This window comes from Carettochelys insculpta, chromosome 19 (assembly GCF_033958435.1).
Source record: "Carettochelys insculpta isolate YL-2023 chromosome 19, ASM3395843v1, whole genome shotgun sequence".
In the NCBI taxonomy this organism is placed as follows: domain Eukaryota; kingdom Metazoa; phylum Chordata; order Testudines; family Carettochelyidae; genus Carettochelys; species Carettochelys insculpta.
The window spans coordinates 11,084,861-11,103,342 of record NC_134155.1 but is presented as its reverse complement, the minus strand read 5'-3'; the positions used below and the strand labels follow the sequence as shown (position 1 = coordinate 11,103,342).

The 18,482-nt window shown below is 41.0% G+C and overlaps 1 protein-coding gene across 2 annotated transcripts in view; it reads right to left on the bottom strand.

Annotated features, from left to right (window-relative positions):
• The window catches only part of NLK (nemo like kinase), a 131,335-nt gene extending 113,075 nt beyond the window's left edge, over window positions 1–18,260 (bottom strand). The window contains exon 1 of one of the 2 annotated variants that reach the window (XM_075013874.1): window positions 16,779–18,260. In XM_075013874.1, coding sequence (XP_074869975.1) covers window positions 16,779–17,236 — 458 coding nt within the window. In that variant the 5' untranslated portion in view covers window positions 17,237–18,260. The remainder of the gene's footprint in view (window positions 1–16,778) is intronic. The other variant, XM_075013873.1, reaches the window with a different exon arrangement.
• Window positions 18,261–18,482: the final 222 nt, after the last annotated feature.

Sequence of the window (18,482 nt, the reverse complement as noted above, 5' to 3'; positions counted from 1 at the left end):
AAGAAGTGTTCTTTTGAAGATGGTGTCTACTTTCGAAAGAGCTGTGTCTGCACTGCTTTTCTTCTTTTGAAAGAAGAATGTGCAAATGAGGCACCAGATATGTCAATTCACTCCTCATTTGCATTTTTGATTTCCCTCATTTGTGTACCTTTTTCAAAAGAGTAATACAAGTGTAGACACATCCAGTTTTACAACTTTTTCTAAAAGAGCTTATTCACCCTGACAGAGTCATTCCAATCCATCATTTCACCTTAAAGTGCTACTTTACTGCTTTTTTGTTTTCATATTTAAAATGTCGATGGTAGTATAAAAACACACATTAAGTACTTATTAAAAATAGCAGTGAACTAAATTAAAAAAAATTATAAATACAATAACTCCCAACCAAAGATTATGGCAAAAGTGCACGTGCACCCACAAGTAAGAATGATATGACAATAACCTGAACAACGATGGATGTCAATATACAGCTATAGTATTTAGACCACTCCTTAACAGCACTAGCCTCTTAAAAATACTCATATTACTAACTTGACTTTTCCCTAGCATATCCGCTCCACCCCCCAAACACACACCTGCCCAATAAGTGCACTTTAGATCAGGGATAAGTTAAAGTTTTAGTGGAAAATCTTCAGATTTGTTTACCTGTTTAATATTATGTGCTGTTTAACTCAATACCAGCAAATTCAACAAAAAACAAAAAAAAAAAATCAATGGACCAGAGCAAGCGTTGGCCACCTGTAGCACAGGAGCCAATTTTCATCACCATGTGTGGTGAGAGCTCAGCCCTGCCCCTCTTCCCTCATGCAGCCGGGGGTTTGCTCAAAGCCATGCTACCCGTGGATTCACAAAAAACAGCTAATGCTACCAAACACCACCTAAATGGTAAAGCTGTGCATCTTAATTTATTTATTAATGAAGCTGTTGTAAGTAGGACTATTTGTGACTTTAAAAAGTATCACCAGCACTTGGACCATACATAATGGTCAAAAGATCAAATTTCAGCATTCCACCTCAGAAAGGTCATTGACCCCTGGCTTGAATGATGTTTTATAGATATAGGCCTGCCTTTAGTTAGCTACCTTGTTTGTTTTTCCCCGTAACTGTTAACAAGGCAGCATACCTAAACATGTTAAAGGATTTAATTTGCTCAGTTCATCCAGCGTTAAAAGCACAGTGCTTTTTCTATACTAGACTGTTAACATGTTGCAGTTAGCACATTAGCTAACCCCTTCCAAATCCTAGTTTAAAGAAGGCCCTAATGACTTCATTAGGATACTTGCTGGTATAAAAGTCCACACCAGAGGCTCCTACTGTAGGATTGAAGTCTAAGCTCCTGGAGTGAGTACTGGAGATATTTGCAAATTATACACTACATGGGGAAAATCCTCCATTGATGCACAGAAAGCTAGGCAAGCATGAAAAGATAGGGGAAATCTTACTGGATCTGTGTCTTTTTCAGGGACTTGCCTTAGGGGAAAAAGATTTACAAATAAAATTCCCCACAAAGAACAATGAAATGTCAGGCAAGACACTTAACAGTGTAAGTGAGGGAGCCTCAGGGTGGCGGATAATAGTTTGACATAAAAACCAGGGGATTTTTAACCATGTTTCAGACAAGATTTGTCTCCTAAAAGGAAAATAGACAACTGCCAGAACGACTGTGGCAATTATGCAGGTAGAAGACTGCATTCTCCCCAAGAACATCAGAGCAACCTAATCGTGGAGCTTTGACTGTTTACATGTTTAGAAGCAATGACCTCTGTTTTTTTCCAATCGCTTTTCCAACGTACGTCTATGTCCATATTTAAGCATGCTGTTGGCAAGCTTAACTTCACATATAAAACACACAAGTTTATTTAGAACTGCTAAATGAAAAAAAAATTAAAAGCTAAGATTATTGTGTTACGTTAAGTGACCCAAGCATACATTAATTTTTTCATCCTCTTGCATTCAGAGCTGCACTTCATGACTTGTTTCTATCACCCATAACTATTACCCATTCTTTCTCGCCACTGCTTTCTTTCTGGCTGCGTGTGACAGTTAAAACACTTATCTATAAATAAAGCATTAACCACACAAACTTCTATCCTTTACATACATATTTACACTGCTTGTCACAAGCCACTTGTATTTAAACCTCAATTGCCTCACTCAGGGGTCTACTTTACAAAATTGGGTCTAATAGCTAGTTTGACTCACAGTAAAGCAAAAGACTGACAGCCCATTCTAAACAACGTACTTTGGAACTATATAGATGAGGTCTTACCTACACCTACAACACTCAATTGTCTGCAAAACAATTAACTAAAGACCACGCAAACACATCCACACTAGCAACCTTAAAGTGCTCTACAGCTTGTTCTTGTGCCCACAGTAGAATTTCTTTACCCTGACTCAGGTGAGATGGCGGTCATCTTTGACACTATGACAGCTGCTTCAGGCAAGAATCTTCCTTCGTGCCACGTCCCCCACTTTCCATCTCCCCAGAAACCTTTCCTCAAGTCATGTTTCTTCCCACCTCCATTCCCATGCTAGAAATTGCCTCTCTCTAACTCCACAATTTCTCAGCTCCTCCCATTTTACCTCCCCAGTTTCCTCCCAGATTCCCCCATCCTGCTAATTTCCCAAGATCCATCTCGGCAGGTTTACAGCCAAGCCACTGAATTTTTATTCGCTAAAGAAATTTGCCAAATGAGAGATAACAAAGATGACAGCTCTAAATGTTGGCCGTGTGCCAACTGTGTTAGTGTGTCATACCCACAATACCATTCCAACTGACTGAACCTCACTCAGGTGACACTTTCCCCCAGCCCAATACTGGGGCAAACCATGATGGTTGTTATCATAAAAATCAACTTAAACACCTTTGTCTGTAGAGACGCTGAGGGATACGGTAGAAATAGTATGACTTCCTCTAGAGGTAGAGAAGTCTTAAATTAGTGCTTGCAAATCAATTCTGTGTCAAGCGTACACTTTTTGAATAATGGATGGCAATTTAATTAAGAAAATTTTTACTAAGTGTTCCATGTCCTTATACAGACTTTAGGCTGATTCAAAACTTAATATTGTATTCCAACACATGTGTAAATGTTTTATTATACTCACACACATATACATCTACAAATAGTAGTTTACCCTTTGAGAGACAGTGGCTGATTTACAGAGAATGAGTTTAAAAATCAAATTATTTGGTATGAGGAACACAGAAGAGTCAACATCACATCAGCTCACAGCTTTTTTTTTTTTTAAACTAACAAAAGCTTAAAAGGACATTACCCTAAATTGCAATGTGTGCTGCATATGCTATGCAGATTGAACCTCTAATCTAGGATTTTCTGGGTCCAGCAACATCCATGGCCTAGCAGGATCACAGACGCTGGACCAGAGAGGGGCTGGCAGAAGCCAGGGGGCAGCAGTCCAGAAGCACCAGCTGGGCTGAGAAGCTAGAAAGCAGGCAGCCCAGGAGTGGTGGCAGAGGCCTGAAAGCTGACAGCCCACGGCCCAGGACAAGTAATCAAGCGATCCATTCCCCGTTGCCATTCCCATCTTCTGGGAAACAGAGGCTAGGGACACCATCCCTGACCATCCTGTCCAACAGCTATTGGTAGACCTAGCCTCCATGAACTTACCAACTTCTTTTTTGAATGTGGTTACAGTCCTGGCCTTCAGAACATTCCCCGGTAAAGAGTTCCATAGGTTGACAGTTCATTGTGTGAAGAAATACTTCATTTTGTTTATTTTAAATCCGCTGCCTATTAATTTCATTTTGGTGACCCCTAATTCTTGAGTTATGAGAAGTAAATAACACTTCCTTTTTTCACGTTCTCCACACCAATCATGATTTCATAGACCTCTGTCATATTGCCCATCCGCACCCCAGTCATCTCTTTTGTTGCTAATCCTTAAGGAAATACTCCTCTCTGGTCTTCAACATTAGAGAAAGGTAGTCAGGAAATCATAAAATTGAAAACTGCATCTAGTTCCTAATAGCCTTCATCTCCAGAAAAATGTGAACCTATCATAGTTTTAAAAAGTTAATGTTATGTTTGCAAAACTTTGAAAGTAATTTATCTTCCCCCTCTACTTTTGACGAAACAAGCAGTCTTGCACTGGGTGGGATTTGTTCAAATTGAGATCCAGAGTAGAGCAAAGGAAATAATTTACAATATGTCTAGACTACAGAGGCTATACAGTGGAACCTCCATAGTTCGGGTTGCCCTAATCTGGGAAGACCCATGGCACAGGGGAAGAAGCAGCTCTGCATGCTGCTGCGTCCCCTCTTCTAAACAGGTAGTATGGCAGTGCAGTGAAATATTCCCCTTGAGGCTCTTCCCTGCAGTTCCCATGGCCACCGGTGGGAACGGAACAACAAGTGCCTTTGTGAGCAGGACACTGGGTAGCACCCCACCAACCTCAACCATGCTCAGACCCCACAAAATAATCTCTGGTCTGGCAAATTCTTTAATCTGTCACACCCCATTTCTCAGTGTTGCCAGATTAAGGAGGTTCAAGTGTACCAGCACAGCTCTGTGAGGCAACCTATCCAGAGCTACGGTTACACTGACCTGAACTGCCAGCAGCAGTATGCAAATCGTAGGTTTCAAAAATGCAAATGACTGCTCATTTGCATATTCACTCCCTGATGGAGGCGGCTGCTGCTGGCAGAAAAAAAGGCAGCATAAAAGTGGTTCTGCTGGTGACACCCTGCCTTTGTCAGTGGCCTCTTATGACTGATTTTTTTGCAGGCATAAAAGGCTGCCAAAAACATGGTGGGAGGGGATTCCGCCAGCAGAACCATGTTAACACGGCTTTTTTCCTACTGGCCACAGCCTCTGCTGGCAAGCGACTAGGCAAATGAGCAGACATTTGCCTTTTCAAGACACACCCCCTATTTGCATACTGCTGCCAGCAGAACAGGTCAGTGTAACCTTAGCCAAACAGTATAAAGGTGTAGGACTATTTCCTCCCTGAACAAATGTAGTTACTGCAGCTGAAGCTCTCTTCCAGTGACAAAGTTGTGTCCACAATGGTGGTTTTCTCAGCCTAGCTAAATATGTCAAGGGTGTGAAAAAGCAACACAGACATAAGCACCTTTCTTTAGGTGTAGACTCTATCTACAGAACAGGGCTATGCCAGAATAGCTCTAAGAAAGCAACAGTCTCTGTAAGCACAGAAACTAGCTAAGTCTACACTACATCTTACGTTGGCAGAACTTAAATTGCTCAGGGGAGCGAATACCTGCCCCTGGGAACAAGTTACACACGCGGAGCTTCTACTGCAGACATAACTTTGGTTGCTCACAGAGATAGTTTCATTATTCTGACTGGAAAGCTTTCTCCTCTCTCTCACACACACATGCACATACACACACACTTCTTTCCCTGCAAGTCTTTTCCTTCCCATCTCAACTCAAGTCTTGTTATATATTAAAAAAAAAAATCAACAAAAACAAGATATAAACATTTGCAGTAACTATTTGCTCCAAACAATAATGCATAACAATAATCCCTGTAGCCCAACTGTACTTTAAAGTGTGATTTTATGTTTTAACTTCTTTGACATTTTAGGTTTTGGTTTGTTTTTTGGTAGACTACATTGATGTCAAAAACAAGACCACTTTAAAAAAGCTTAAGTGACAACCATTTTGTTTAAATGGCAACTATTAAGTCCATCCGTGTACCACTATTCGAGTGGCCTAATTACTGGAAAAGCCTAATTTAGATTATAAATTCAGTAACTAAAATTCCCAGGTTTATTCAATGTTATAGCTCAATTTAAATGTGCACATGCCACTGAATCCAGCATTTTTAGGTTTCCACAACTACTGTAACTGGGTCACCTGGCACATGCTGTTAACTTGTCTCTAGGGTATGCAATATTCATGTTACCAAAACTAAGAATGATATAGTTCGGGATATTCTGACAGTATTACATTTAAATTCACAACCTTATTACTTTGTTGCATATGCAATAACTACTTTTATTTAGAAAACTACATTTCAGAGCATCTGAACCCACAATACACACCATATTCTCATACATGTACAGTGTCAGAAACTGAAACAAGTACAAGTTTATTTCACCTATGCTCATGAAATGGGTCTCCGTTATAATCTTTACAATCTAATTTGTAAATAATTAAAGTTATTTCACTACTCTCTATACTAAGTACTGTACAGTGAATACAACGGTTATCCTATGATTGACAATAGTGGAATGGGCTGTAATGGCAAACATGTAAACTGTATTTGAAACTCTTCACCCGGTCTTTTCTGAAGACAGACTTACTGCACAAGTAAACTAATAAAAGCATTTTACTCTTCCTACCTGGAAAAGAAAATGAAGGATACAGCTCATGCAAATATCCCATGTACTCCATACCAATCCAGAAAAGGTGTTCATGCCCCTCTCCACAACAATTAGAAATAATCAACCTTTGTTGCTCTCTTTACAAAACGGACTTGATAGTTGACACCACACTGTAATATTCTGAGTAGTGAAAGATTAAATGTATACTGCACTTTACATAACAAACCATAATAACTGTGATTAATATTTTACTTTTCAACATATTACACTAGGCCAGATAAGCAAAATTTCAAAAGCAGTCCTGGAAATTCGAAACAGGTAAGATTATACCTCCATATAGGAGACCGAAAAAAACAAAACAAAACAAACGCCCTCCTATATACAACTTTCCCCTCCATGGGCCATGCTGCCTAGCCTCACAAAAATTTAAGACTTTCCCCCAAAAAGTTAAGATATATTTAAAGCTAGTTTTGACTTATAGCATCTTCTGCAAATGATTTCTAAAAATTCCAGTTTTGGAATGTGATTTGTTTCAGATATTCATTTTAAAAAAAATTCAGCCTAAAAGCAATTCCATGCCATGCAAGTTGCCTTTCATGGAGGAAGACCTCAAAATATTACCTCATATATGATATTCTAGACTGACAGGTAAATTTTTTTTTTTTTTAAAATCCTACCTACATGGATTAAGGTTGAGTCTGAGATATTATAATCAAAAGCAATCCCTGAATCACACATACCAAAATCTTCCTCTCATCCCATGTCCCAAACCCTGGTTCCAGGGCAGATTAATTCTTTATCGCTTCCCTCCCCCAATTCCATGGTTTTCCCAAAGATATTAGGCAGCTAGCATACCCCACATGCCACCAAGCGCATGACACAAATTTATATTACTCTACTTTTCCTCTAACTACCCTGTCTTGACCTGCTGCATGTATGTTTCTTCTTAAAGGGGACAATTTAAGTAACTCAAATTCTGTTTTTTGTATAACTCTCCTAGAACTCCAAAGAACATAAATTAAGATGTAAAAAATGCATTAATCAGGGGCTAGAGGGAGTCACATCTTAAAAATAAATATCTTGTGAAAACCTAATTTTGATTCCCAATCCAGTTACAAGCTGTTCAGCGAGAACATTTGCAGAACTGAGCTGAAAGAACAAATATTGGATTCTATCATGCCCTATCTGTATTGCCAACATGTAAGTACATGGATACAAACAATATTAAGACTTGCAAATGGTCTAATAGAACAAAACAGCACATGAAGGTACTCATGAAACAATGACCTGGGCATAATTTATTGTGAACGGATTTGCCTGAAGAGTCTCACCCACCTTAGAGAGCAAAATATTCCTTGGTTTTTATGCCATCTTGCCAGGTAACAATTCAGACTTTAACATGTAATACGTCACCCAGTTTCCAGATAATTTCTTCATTGCTGTAACTGTATGTAACAAGTAACGATCCTAATGTTGAAAGAACATTTGTCCTTTACTGCACATCGTGATAAATATTTAAAGCTATTATTTACATACAGTTGATTTAATTAGCAACAGTGAAGAAAGATTAGGTTTTCCCTTTTCACAAACACTGGGAAGTGAAATTCAGACACATAAGGAGCATCCCAATTTACCCAACATAAAATGTAAAGAACAGTATCATGTTATCATGATGCATTTCTTTACAACCAACTCAGAAAAAAAAAAAAATCACAATCCTGATTTCAACACAGTACTACTTTCAGAAATACCAGCATACCAATATAAAGATGTATACTAATTTATTCTTAAAGTATGGTGGTCAACATTTGGAACAATCTATGCACTACTCTGTCACGTTCCCATTCTCAGCACTTCAGCTATTGCCTCAGGCTCCCTCAGTGTTGTCTCCAAGAACCAATAATATCAAACTCACATAATATTTTCATTAGGAAATTATTCTTAGCTACTTTAGATGTCCCAGACAACAAAAAAATTCATTACAGCATGATACAAGTACAGGAATGCTTCACAGATAAATTTCTAGTGTAATTTACAAATTTGAAATGGTCCCACCCAATGTCTTCAATCCACTCAAGACAACCTGCTGCTACAGAAGAGTTTCTTCCTCAATGAATAATTGGAGGTTACATTTCAAAACTATACATTAGACTAAAGTATAAAAAAGTCAGGACGTTTTACTCCAACACCAACACCAGCCTCAATATGTTATATTTTTGGGTTTTCTGAGTAGATCTTCACATGGCAAAACAAATGATGGAAGCAGTAACTGTGAAAAGCTTTTCTATCAAAAAATGTAAATGCAGTTTTCCAATGATAGCATTGCTCTAGACCAGGGGTCATCAACCTTTCAGAAGCAGAGTGCCAAAATTTGACCTTTTGACTCCTACGTGCAGTCAGAGCGCCAGCGATACTTTTCAAAGTAACTAACAGTCCTACTTATAACAGCTTCATTCCCAAATAAATGAAGATGCAGAGCTTTACCATTCAGGTGGTGGTTGGTGCATTAACTGGTCTTTTGTTAATCCACCAGCAGCAAGGATTTGAGCAAGCTCACAGCTACATGGGGGAGAAAGGACAGGGCTGAGATCCCACCTCATGTGCTGATGAAAATTGGCTCATGTGCTCTTGGCACCCTTGCCAGAAGCTGCTGACCCCCTGTTCTAGAGAAACCAGGTAAAACTCACCGAACAAACTGACATGCATAGACACCTAGACAAATGAGAATTATCAGCAATGCCAAGCAGGGTTCCCTCTAAGCTGCTTAGCCATGAACTTATCTAATAAGCCTCCTTCAGGTGTTCAGGGCTGCCATGCATGGAGCTTCCAAGGTCAGCAGAGAGGCCTCTCTCCTTCCCTCACTCCCTCCCCATCCACGGCAGCTCCCTGTTGGGGCCAGAAGAGTGTGCCTTGCTCCAGCCACAGCAGTGTCAGAAGGAAGCTGGCATGGCCAGGGGAGAGGATACACTTCCAGCCCCAGCAGCAGGGCTGGATTAAGAAAGAGGCTTTAGCGGCTGCAAGGTCAGCCCTTCCTGGCAGGGGTAGGGAGGCAGAGAGACAGCTCCACACACTGACGTTCCTCTCTCACCATTTTGAGTCACATCACCACCAGCACTGGGAAGTTCTGTTCCCGCACTGCCTCACCTGGAGGTTCCACCCTCGCAGCTTTCACTGGGCAAGAATCACAGCCAGTGGGTGCTGCGGGAGGCAGTGCTAGCAGTTAATTGCAGGGTGGTACTATCTGTCCCTCCCCCATGAAATGGCAGGTGTTCCAGAAAAGCACCCCACATCCCAACCCAAACCCCCAAGCCACACCTAACATCCTCCCAGACCCTGCACCCCAGCCTGAACCTGCTCCGCTACCCTAGTTCCCGCCTACATTCCAACCCAAAGCCATCTACTCTACCCTAACCATTGCCCAGACCTTGCCCACTGCCCATCCCAACCTTCAGCCCTGAGCCGGATCCTGTACTCTGAACCTCATTGGCCCAAGCTTGGAGTCCCATTCTGTATCAAACACCTCCTCCTCAGACCCACTCCAGAGCCCAAACCCCCAGCCAGAGCCCTCAACCCACCCAAGTCTAAGCTCCCACCACACCCTGAATTCTGTGGCCCAACACCCTGCTACAGATTATCAATGTGCAGAATGAATTTTATTATGTGCACCAATATGGAGGAGATGTGTCACATCTGACAAGGCAGGTCTTGCCCATGAAAGCTTATGCTCCAAAATATCAACTAGTCTATCAGGTGCCACAGGACTTCCTGTAATCTCCATATTGGTGCACATAGCAAAATTAATTTCACACATGGACGTGAACAATTAGAGGAAACGCTGATGCTGAATGCAATACCCATTTTTCTGCACTTGAGTTTTAGAGGTGCATTATAACAAAAATTTGACTAAGAGGATTTTATTTACCTACTCACTTTTTTCTATTTTATTTATACACTCCCAGAGTCCTACTGTCTATCATAAGTGTGAGTTTAACTGGTCAAAATGGATATTTCAGAGCATGTTTTGAAAAGGGTCTCCCACTCCTCTGGAAAAAAAAAAATCAAGTTGTACTCTTCACTTGACAAAGATTGATTCAAACCACTATTTATCTGTCATACTAGTACATTTTTCAATAGTCTCACTGGATTTGTTTCAGGTTTGCTCAATTAATGAGTTTTATTACAACTATTTCTGCAGTGGCCTTCTCTACAGATAATATGTTATCAGTATGGATTGCCATTTCTACAGCCTCCTACTGATACCCTGATACGTCTAGTTAAGCCAGCATTTCCTGTTTGCCATTCATGTATTACTCAGCTTCATTAGCATCTAGAACTCCCAAGAAAAACCTTCAGATCTTTTCCAATGTTGAATGGCGGGGAAAAACTTTCTAGATTATTTCAAGTCTGAAGATAAAATATTTTAAAATAAGGTGAATAACTGCCTTCTCAGATGTCAGTCAAAACAAGAATATTTTCTGATTGTTGAAAACACTTCCTGATTTATTTAGTGCATGAACAACAATGTTAGCTATCAAGAGGAAAAAAAAACAAACATATGTCTGTTCTAGTTCTCACAGGTGAGCTTTGTCTCATTGGAAAATTAGTTTTGCACAAAATGGCTCAGGAAAAGAATGTCTGAAAACATAGCAAAACTCTTCTTGAAACTTGTTTAATAAAAGCTTTTTAATCATTCAGCTATCTGCTGAGCTTCCATGCTCTACAAAACCAGCTCTAGGCTTTTATGGCTTAGATTTGCATTAACACCCAATGCAAAACAGGATTCTGGTTCCCATCAGCATAAAAGTAGGAGAGTTTATCCTATACTTGTTTATAGGATTTGGAACTTACAGCCTGAGTTGTTTGTTCTACTATACCATGCAGCATATTTTTTTCCAAAACAAATAATCTCTTCTGCCCTCTTGCTCAGCGTACAAAGCTCTTCCACAAAAGATTACCAGTTGATTCTACAAACACCTTCATGGCTGGAGCACTTAATAGCCATATCATTATGTACTTCACTACAAATTCCAGGCCCATATTTTATCCACTTTAAATAATATCAATTATGTATAATAATTGTTTCAAATAGTTACTTAGTATTCGTTCAACAGTTTCAGATCGAAATACAGACAAGAGACGAACTTTATTTCCCGGCTGCCCTTATTTTTAATACAGTTTCAGTCAACATTTCCATCTTTACATAGATAGATGACTTGGTAAGCCACACTGTTCTTAAAAAGGGACAGTGTTAACCTCTGGGGTTTTTTTCCAAACTGAAGAAAACAAATAATTTACAAAAAATGAACCTTTCACTCAGCCTTCAAAATTGGACTGGTCTTCAGTTTTACAGCATATTTGTATTGTATACAAATATGAGTTGACATAATGCTTCCAATTCAGAAGCACCAGTAAGAGGACATTACATTATTCAATGAGCTGGAAGTCATATACATACAGGTTGAACCCTCTTGTCCAACAGCCTTGGGATCTGACTGGTGCCGAACCAGAGAATTTGCCAAACCACAGAAAATCAATATTGTCTAGAAATATAATCAAGCCTTCCACTGCTTACTGCGCTCTTTGAGAACATTTAGGGGTAAATTAGAGCTAAATAATGGCACAGAACACTGAGAAGCAGGACAGGTAGCTGCAAACAAACTTAATGAGATCACAGGATATTTGGTACACCCATAACAACTGCTAGACGATTGATGTTGCTGGACAAGAGAAGTTCAACTTGTACTCTTCTTCCATGAAAAATACAAAGCAATAGCTGCCACTATTCAAATCTATGTATCTACCAGATCAACCTACCAAGTTTAAAACTTTAAGGCTGTGGCCACACTTGGCCATACTTTTGAAATGGCCATGCTAATGGCCAAATCAAAGAATACTAATGAGGCACTGAATTGAATATTAAGTGCCTATTAGCATTTGCACGCTTTGGTTGAGGCGCTTCAGCAGAGAGGAATAAGGGGATTTTGAAAAGGACCCCGGTGTAGCCATGCCAAGTTGTGCATGTTTGAAAGCGGCGTTTCGAAGAGCCACAGTTGGAAGCATGTGAATGTTAATTTGGCCATTTGCATGGCCATTTAGAAATTCTGGCCAAGTGCGGCCACAGCCTAAGAGTTTCTGCACTTCCTGTGCATTACATTCATATCACTTTAAATTTGAACTTCCCTCCAATAACAATCCCTTTCTGTCACCTTTTAAGTAACTAAATGGATTTCTCTCACACACCTTAGAAAACAGGTCCTAGTAAGGATGTCATGTGCTCAAAGACAGGACACTGGAATGGAATTAAGGAGACCTGCATTTAAGTTCCTGACTCCACTATGACCTGTTGTGACTTCAGGACGAGCCCCTACCTCAGTTCCCAATCTGTAGAAAGGGGATAACTATACTGACCTCCTTCCTTTGGAAAGAGCTTTGGGATCTACATATGAAAAGCATTATTGATATTAACATTAGTAATTATAGTAAGCACTTGCCAAAACTCCTACCGTCTCCCTCCCCTTCCCCCACCCACAAGTAAAAGCAAACTGTCAAAATTGCTGAAGGTCTCCCAATAGATCTGCATCAGCACTGGTGGTTCTTCACCCTTCTGGGAGGGATGCTCCTCACACTACTGGAGATATAAGCACCTATAGTGTCTCCTGACTACCACAAAGTGTTCCCCATCCCTTTATATCTTCACCTCCTATGGTGGGAACACACTGGCAGCAAAAGTGATCCAACATGCGTGAGCAGCACAAGTAGATACTCACTTTCCTGTGCTGCTCCCTGGCCACCTCCACTCATCATCGTTGGCCCAGGGTAAAGTTGGACAGTCTGCAGTTTCTCTACAGTCATCCTGGGGAAGCTTTACAAGGCACTAACAGTATCTCCTCTTCTCTGATACCATACCCCTGAGCTAAAGCAGGTTTTCTTCTTTGCAAGGGAATCCCACCAGCTGGCAGAAGGTCTCCCTAGCAACACAGGGAGCACTCCTGTGGGGGACAGCTCCTTGTGCATGGGCACATTCTAGGGATGTAAAAAGGAGCATTCCAAAACCCATACTTAAGATTGAAATAAGGAACACAAAACTTTCACCAAGGATAAAGATTTATAAGACAGAATTTTTTTGAACAAATTCAACTTTGAGTTGATACTGAGCCTTTGAAGACAAGGTCGTCTGCAAACTTCTCTGTTTTAAACTAGTTAAGTTGCAGTCCTCATGCTGTTGGCAAACTGACAGCAGATAAGCAAATTTTAGATGTCCGCGGCAAAGGTACTTCTCAACCCCTCCCTACTATAACAACGTTCTTCCATTTTCACCAGCCTTTTGTTAAGTTACTGCATGTACTTCTTCATTCTTTGCTAAAATGCACTAGCCTCTGCACAGTAAAGTTATTTATTTATGACTGTTCTGTCTGCTGGAGACTCCTTATGGTTAAGCCAACTAGGTTAAGCTTGGTTCAGAGTCTACAGGTAGTTGAGGGAGATGACATTTGTCAAGGATAGCCACATTATGCTGCAGTGATCCCCATAAACAAAGGATATAATCTGTGCATACTAACAATAGTATAGCAGTACAAGTCTGAACGAGATTGTAGGGAAAACACCGTAGCCTAATGCTTTGACAACTCGTAAGTGGTGAAGTACCGCAGCACACTGGCTGCACCAAAACACCCACAGAGTTCCAGCCAAGTAAACTAGAACCTTCTGATATAAACAAAACCTAACAAGCACTGTTAATTACAAACATTAATTCAATTGTCAAAATAAAATCTTTACCAGCCAGCTAATAAGAAATTCAATATCTTTACAAAAAACTGTTCACTGCTGCTAACTTATTTCACTAGCTACTTTCAGCAGCAAGATAAATCAAGCCCTAGTTGACTGACTATTCAGAAATAAATCTGAATGGTAAATTGCAGAATTACTTCTACAAATATCTCATCTACATGGAGAAGTAAAAGTAATTCCCTTCAAAATCACATGCATTACTTTTTTCTGCAATTAATTAGTGCCATTATGTGTTTAGGGAGACATATGGATAGGCAATTTGTAACCGTTTCATTATATAAAATTAGAGTAGGTTTTATTACAATAGCTCTCAGGTTTCACAAGTACCAAACTTGTGTTTTTCATAGATACATGAACTTGGGTGATTCTTTTAGAGATAACATATATATGAATTGCTTACATGCCAAAGCTTACATTTTGAAAGTATTTCATCTGGGAGAGTCAATAACATCAAATACCAAAAGCAGAGAAGGAGCACTAAATTCTCAGCATGTGCAAAACAGGAACTAATTTGCAAGTATAGGTTTTAAACATAACTAATTGCTCAGTGCTCGAAATACAGTAAATTCCACATTGGATAACCATCTTAACCATTTTAAATAAAAAAAGTCAGTTTGTCTTGAAGTAAATACTGAGGTCCCAATTTTGCAACAGAAATCACACTGCAAGACCCTTCCATCTGAATGGACTCAATTGGCAGAACAGGGCTAAGTTAATACCTATGAAATGCTTAACCACTCTACTGTGGTCATAGTTGGCGGCTATTTTGACAATTTATTTTTCTTTTTCTTGTTGTCTCTGTTAATGCTGACATATTTCACTTCACTAATTACATCCCCCCTTTCTTATTTTGTGAAACAGGAACATTTACAAAGTGCTAAAGTAATAAAAGTAGGTCTCTTTTTGCAATTTTGCCTGTAAACAGAACATACAAAACAGAAACCTAAGGAAAAATAAAAAGCAGCAAAATTTTTGCTAATGAAAAAAATGAGATGTGATCTTATATAGTGGACAGAATTAACAAAGCTTACAATAAAATATAGTCCAAAACATGTAGATACATCTCCAGTGATAAAAATCAGCTACAGGTGGAAACAATATTTTGATGTATGTTTACAGTGGGCTTTTTTTCCTAATTTTTAATCACCAACTTAAATCAAGTTACACTGAAGAATGGCAAGAGCACCTTCACTAGGCATACAGCAATTCAGGTGCTGTAAAAATGCGCATCTTTGACTTTGAAAAATTGTCTTATTTATTTACAGCATGAGAAACCAGAAATTTAAAGTTTTCTCTGAGACAGAAAAAATGCAATTAATATTAACATAGCCACTTAAGGCTGACCTAATTTAAGCCAAGTGTTTTGTCTTCTTAAAAACATCATTTTGTCACAAATACATTCATTTGGACACTTTCTCAATCACCTAACTTTAGAAAAAACTAAAGTCTTTTTTTTCCTAAGACTTCTACTGTAAAAAAATCTAAAGCTGCAGTACATACTAGCACACAGAGAAAATCACCGGTATAAAGGCTGCAGTACTTTTATTTAAGCAAAACAAAACTATGGTGAGGCTGCTAAGGCAGATGTCCCCTAAATGACACTACGATGTTATATTAAACAAATACAGCGAGAAGTTCTGTGTGGTCATGCCACAGTTATATGTTTGTGATTTCATATCTGTGATACAGGAAGTGTGCTGTAATATGCCTGCTCCATCAAAAAACAAAACTGAGACATACTTCATGTTTCTAATGCATCTTCAAGTAAGTGGAAAATTTGTTGGCTTAAAAATCAACATATTATAAAAAATGAAAAATAAATGCCGGTTTTCTTTCAGAAACTCTGGAAAAATAAAAGGGATACAGGGAATTGAACAGACGGAAATAGGGGGTGTCACAAATTACACTGTAAAAGATTAAGCTCCAAAAATAAGATCTACAGAAAGAGTATTTAGAGAAAAGACAGAAATATCCATTTATGATGAAAGTGCAAAATACAGGGATCACCATCCGAGGTGGTACTTAACATGCTACCATACAGCAAATGTAGCCTCCCTAAAAACCTGGCAGATGTCTAAACAACCAAAAACCTAATTTTCTTATTTCTAGTTTGAAACTCCTAAGTATGTTTTATTACCCACTTATCTAAAATTGATCTTTTGTTTTAAAGCTGTGTGGTTCACATATAAAGGAAAACAAATGCCAATTCATTCTCATACCATAAAGTTTTTCAGTTATGTTGCAAAGATCTCAAAATAACCATGACCTCCAAAAACTGAGTTAGCTTATGGTGTGGCCTAATAATACAAAAACAAGAAGTCCTGTAACACCTTTTAGACTAATGTATTTTGGAGAGTAAACTTACATGGGCAAAGACCTGCTTTGTTGTTTTGACCATGACAGCTTATGCTCCAAAATATCTGTTAGTCTATAACATGCCACAGGGACCTGTCGTTTTTGAAGATACAGACTAACTCATTTACCCCTCTGATACTAATAATACAAGATAGTTGCCCCACAAAACCAAGTGAAACTAACTTTCTACAATACATAGAGATCACTAAAAACAATTTGTAAGTAAGTAGCTTTCTTCTATTCTGGACCAAATGACAAAAATGAGTTATGATTTGGCAAATAATGAAAAGGAAAAATAAGCTGAGTTTATTTTCTGTACTCACCAGACAACACCAAAGGCGCCATATCCAATAGGTCTGTCCGGCTCAATATCCAGTTGCTGTTGTGGATGATGTGAGTGCTGATGATGGTGCGCTTTAACTGCAGCAGCTGCTGCAGCCTGTACCTGAGCAGGGGCCGCTGCAGCTGGTCCAGGGGCCTGACCCGGTGCCGGTGATGGGAAATATGGCTGTTGCTGCCCTGGGTTTAACATTGCCGCAGCTGCGGCCGCAGCGGCCGCGGCCGCAGCTGCTGAAGAGGCATGCTGCTGTACGGGATGTACCGCAGCAGCAGAGCCTGGATGCAAGTGATGTTGAGGGTGGTGGTGGTGATGGAGGTGAGGAGGGGGGAGGTGAGGAAGGTGGTGATGATGGTGGTGGTGGTGACCTGCTGCAGCTGCAGACGTACCGCCATTGTAAGCCGCCATCATTTTTGCGTTGGCTGTTGTGCCACAAAGAGACATTCAAAAAAATGCCCTTTGACTGGATAACAACTGGGTCAAGCTGTCATTTGGCCATAAAAATGAAATTTGCTACACTTTAACAGAAGTCAGGTTTCATCATACGCGGCCCACCTTTAAAAGCATTGAGCCCAACTAGCTTTGCATCTACATCAAGCCAAACAAGTTGACCAACCTTTTCATGTGCTCGTGAGCCTGCGTGCCCAAAAGCCCCCTTTCCCCACCCCCCAAGCTTCCAGCCGTGGCTGGCTACTAGAACTCCATCCTTGGGTTGTTGGGGGTGGGTTTTTTTTTAGTGCCACTCTTTAGAAACAAAATGGTCACTCCCCTTCCCCCTCAGAAAAGGGATCCAAAGTCACCCCCCTGGAATAGTGTGAGAGTTTTGACAAGCCTACCCCTTCCATTCCCACATCCTCTTGGTCAAAACCTTGAAAGAGATCCCCCCCAGGCCTTCTACATCACTCCCCGCTTTGGCGCCCTGCCCCAGCCCCTAAAACAGGCTAACAACTTGGGAAGCTGGCAACTTTCCCTGGAAGGATTGAAGAGCCGGCTGGGCACAGGGCAGCCCGAGCAGGGATGAGAGGAGAGCCAGAAAGAAGGGATGGGAATACGGGGAAAGAAAAGACGGGGACAAAAGTCAATGAGTGGGGCGGGGGTGTCTAGATGCGAGAAAGGAGAAGGAGCAGGGATGGGAAAGGGAAAGTGACAAATGAAGGAGTGGGAAAGAGAGATAAAGAAGGGAGGAGAGAACGAGGTGGGTGGGGGGGTGAAGAAGACAGGCAGCAGGAGCCCCAACACCTTCTGTGGCTGCCTCCCCGGAGGCCTGACAGCCTGACCCAGTGGGGGCGGGTGGGAGCCCGGAGGCTGCAGCCCCCCCTCAGGCAGGGAGGGGAAGGAGCAGGAGCCGGGATGGGGGGAGGGGAGAGGGTCTCCCGCGGAGTGTGTGCGGGAGAGAGAGTATGGGGGGGGGGTGTTCCTCAGGCCCCCGCTGCACGGCGCTGCTCCGCCCCCCGGCAGCTGCCGCCTCCTCCTCCTCCTCCTCCTCCTCCTCCTCGGCCGCCCGACCCGCCGCCGCCGCTGCTGCCGAGACTCACCTCCTCACGGAGCCCCAGAGCGGAGCGCACAGCGAGCGAGCGAGCGGCGGGCACGCGCACCCGGCCTCCCCTCCCCACCCCCCATGCGGGGCGCGCGCCCGACACCCGCCCGCAGCCAATCGGACCCGGCCCACTAGGCTCCGCGAGAGCCACCC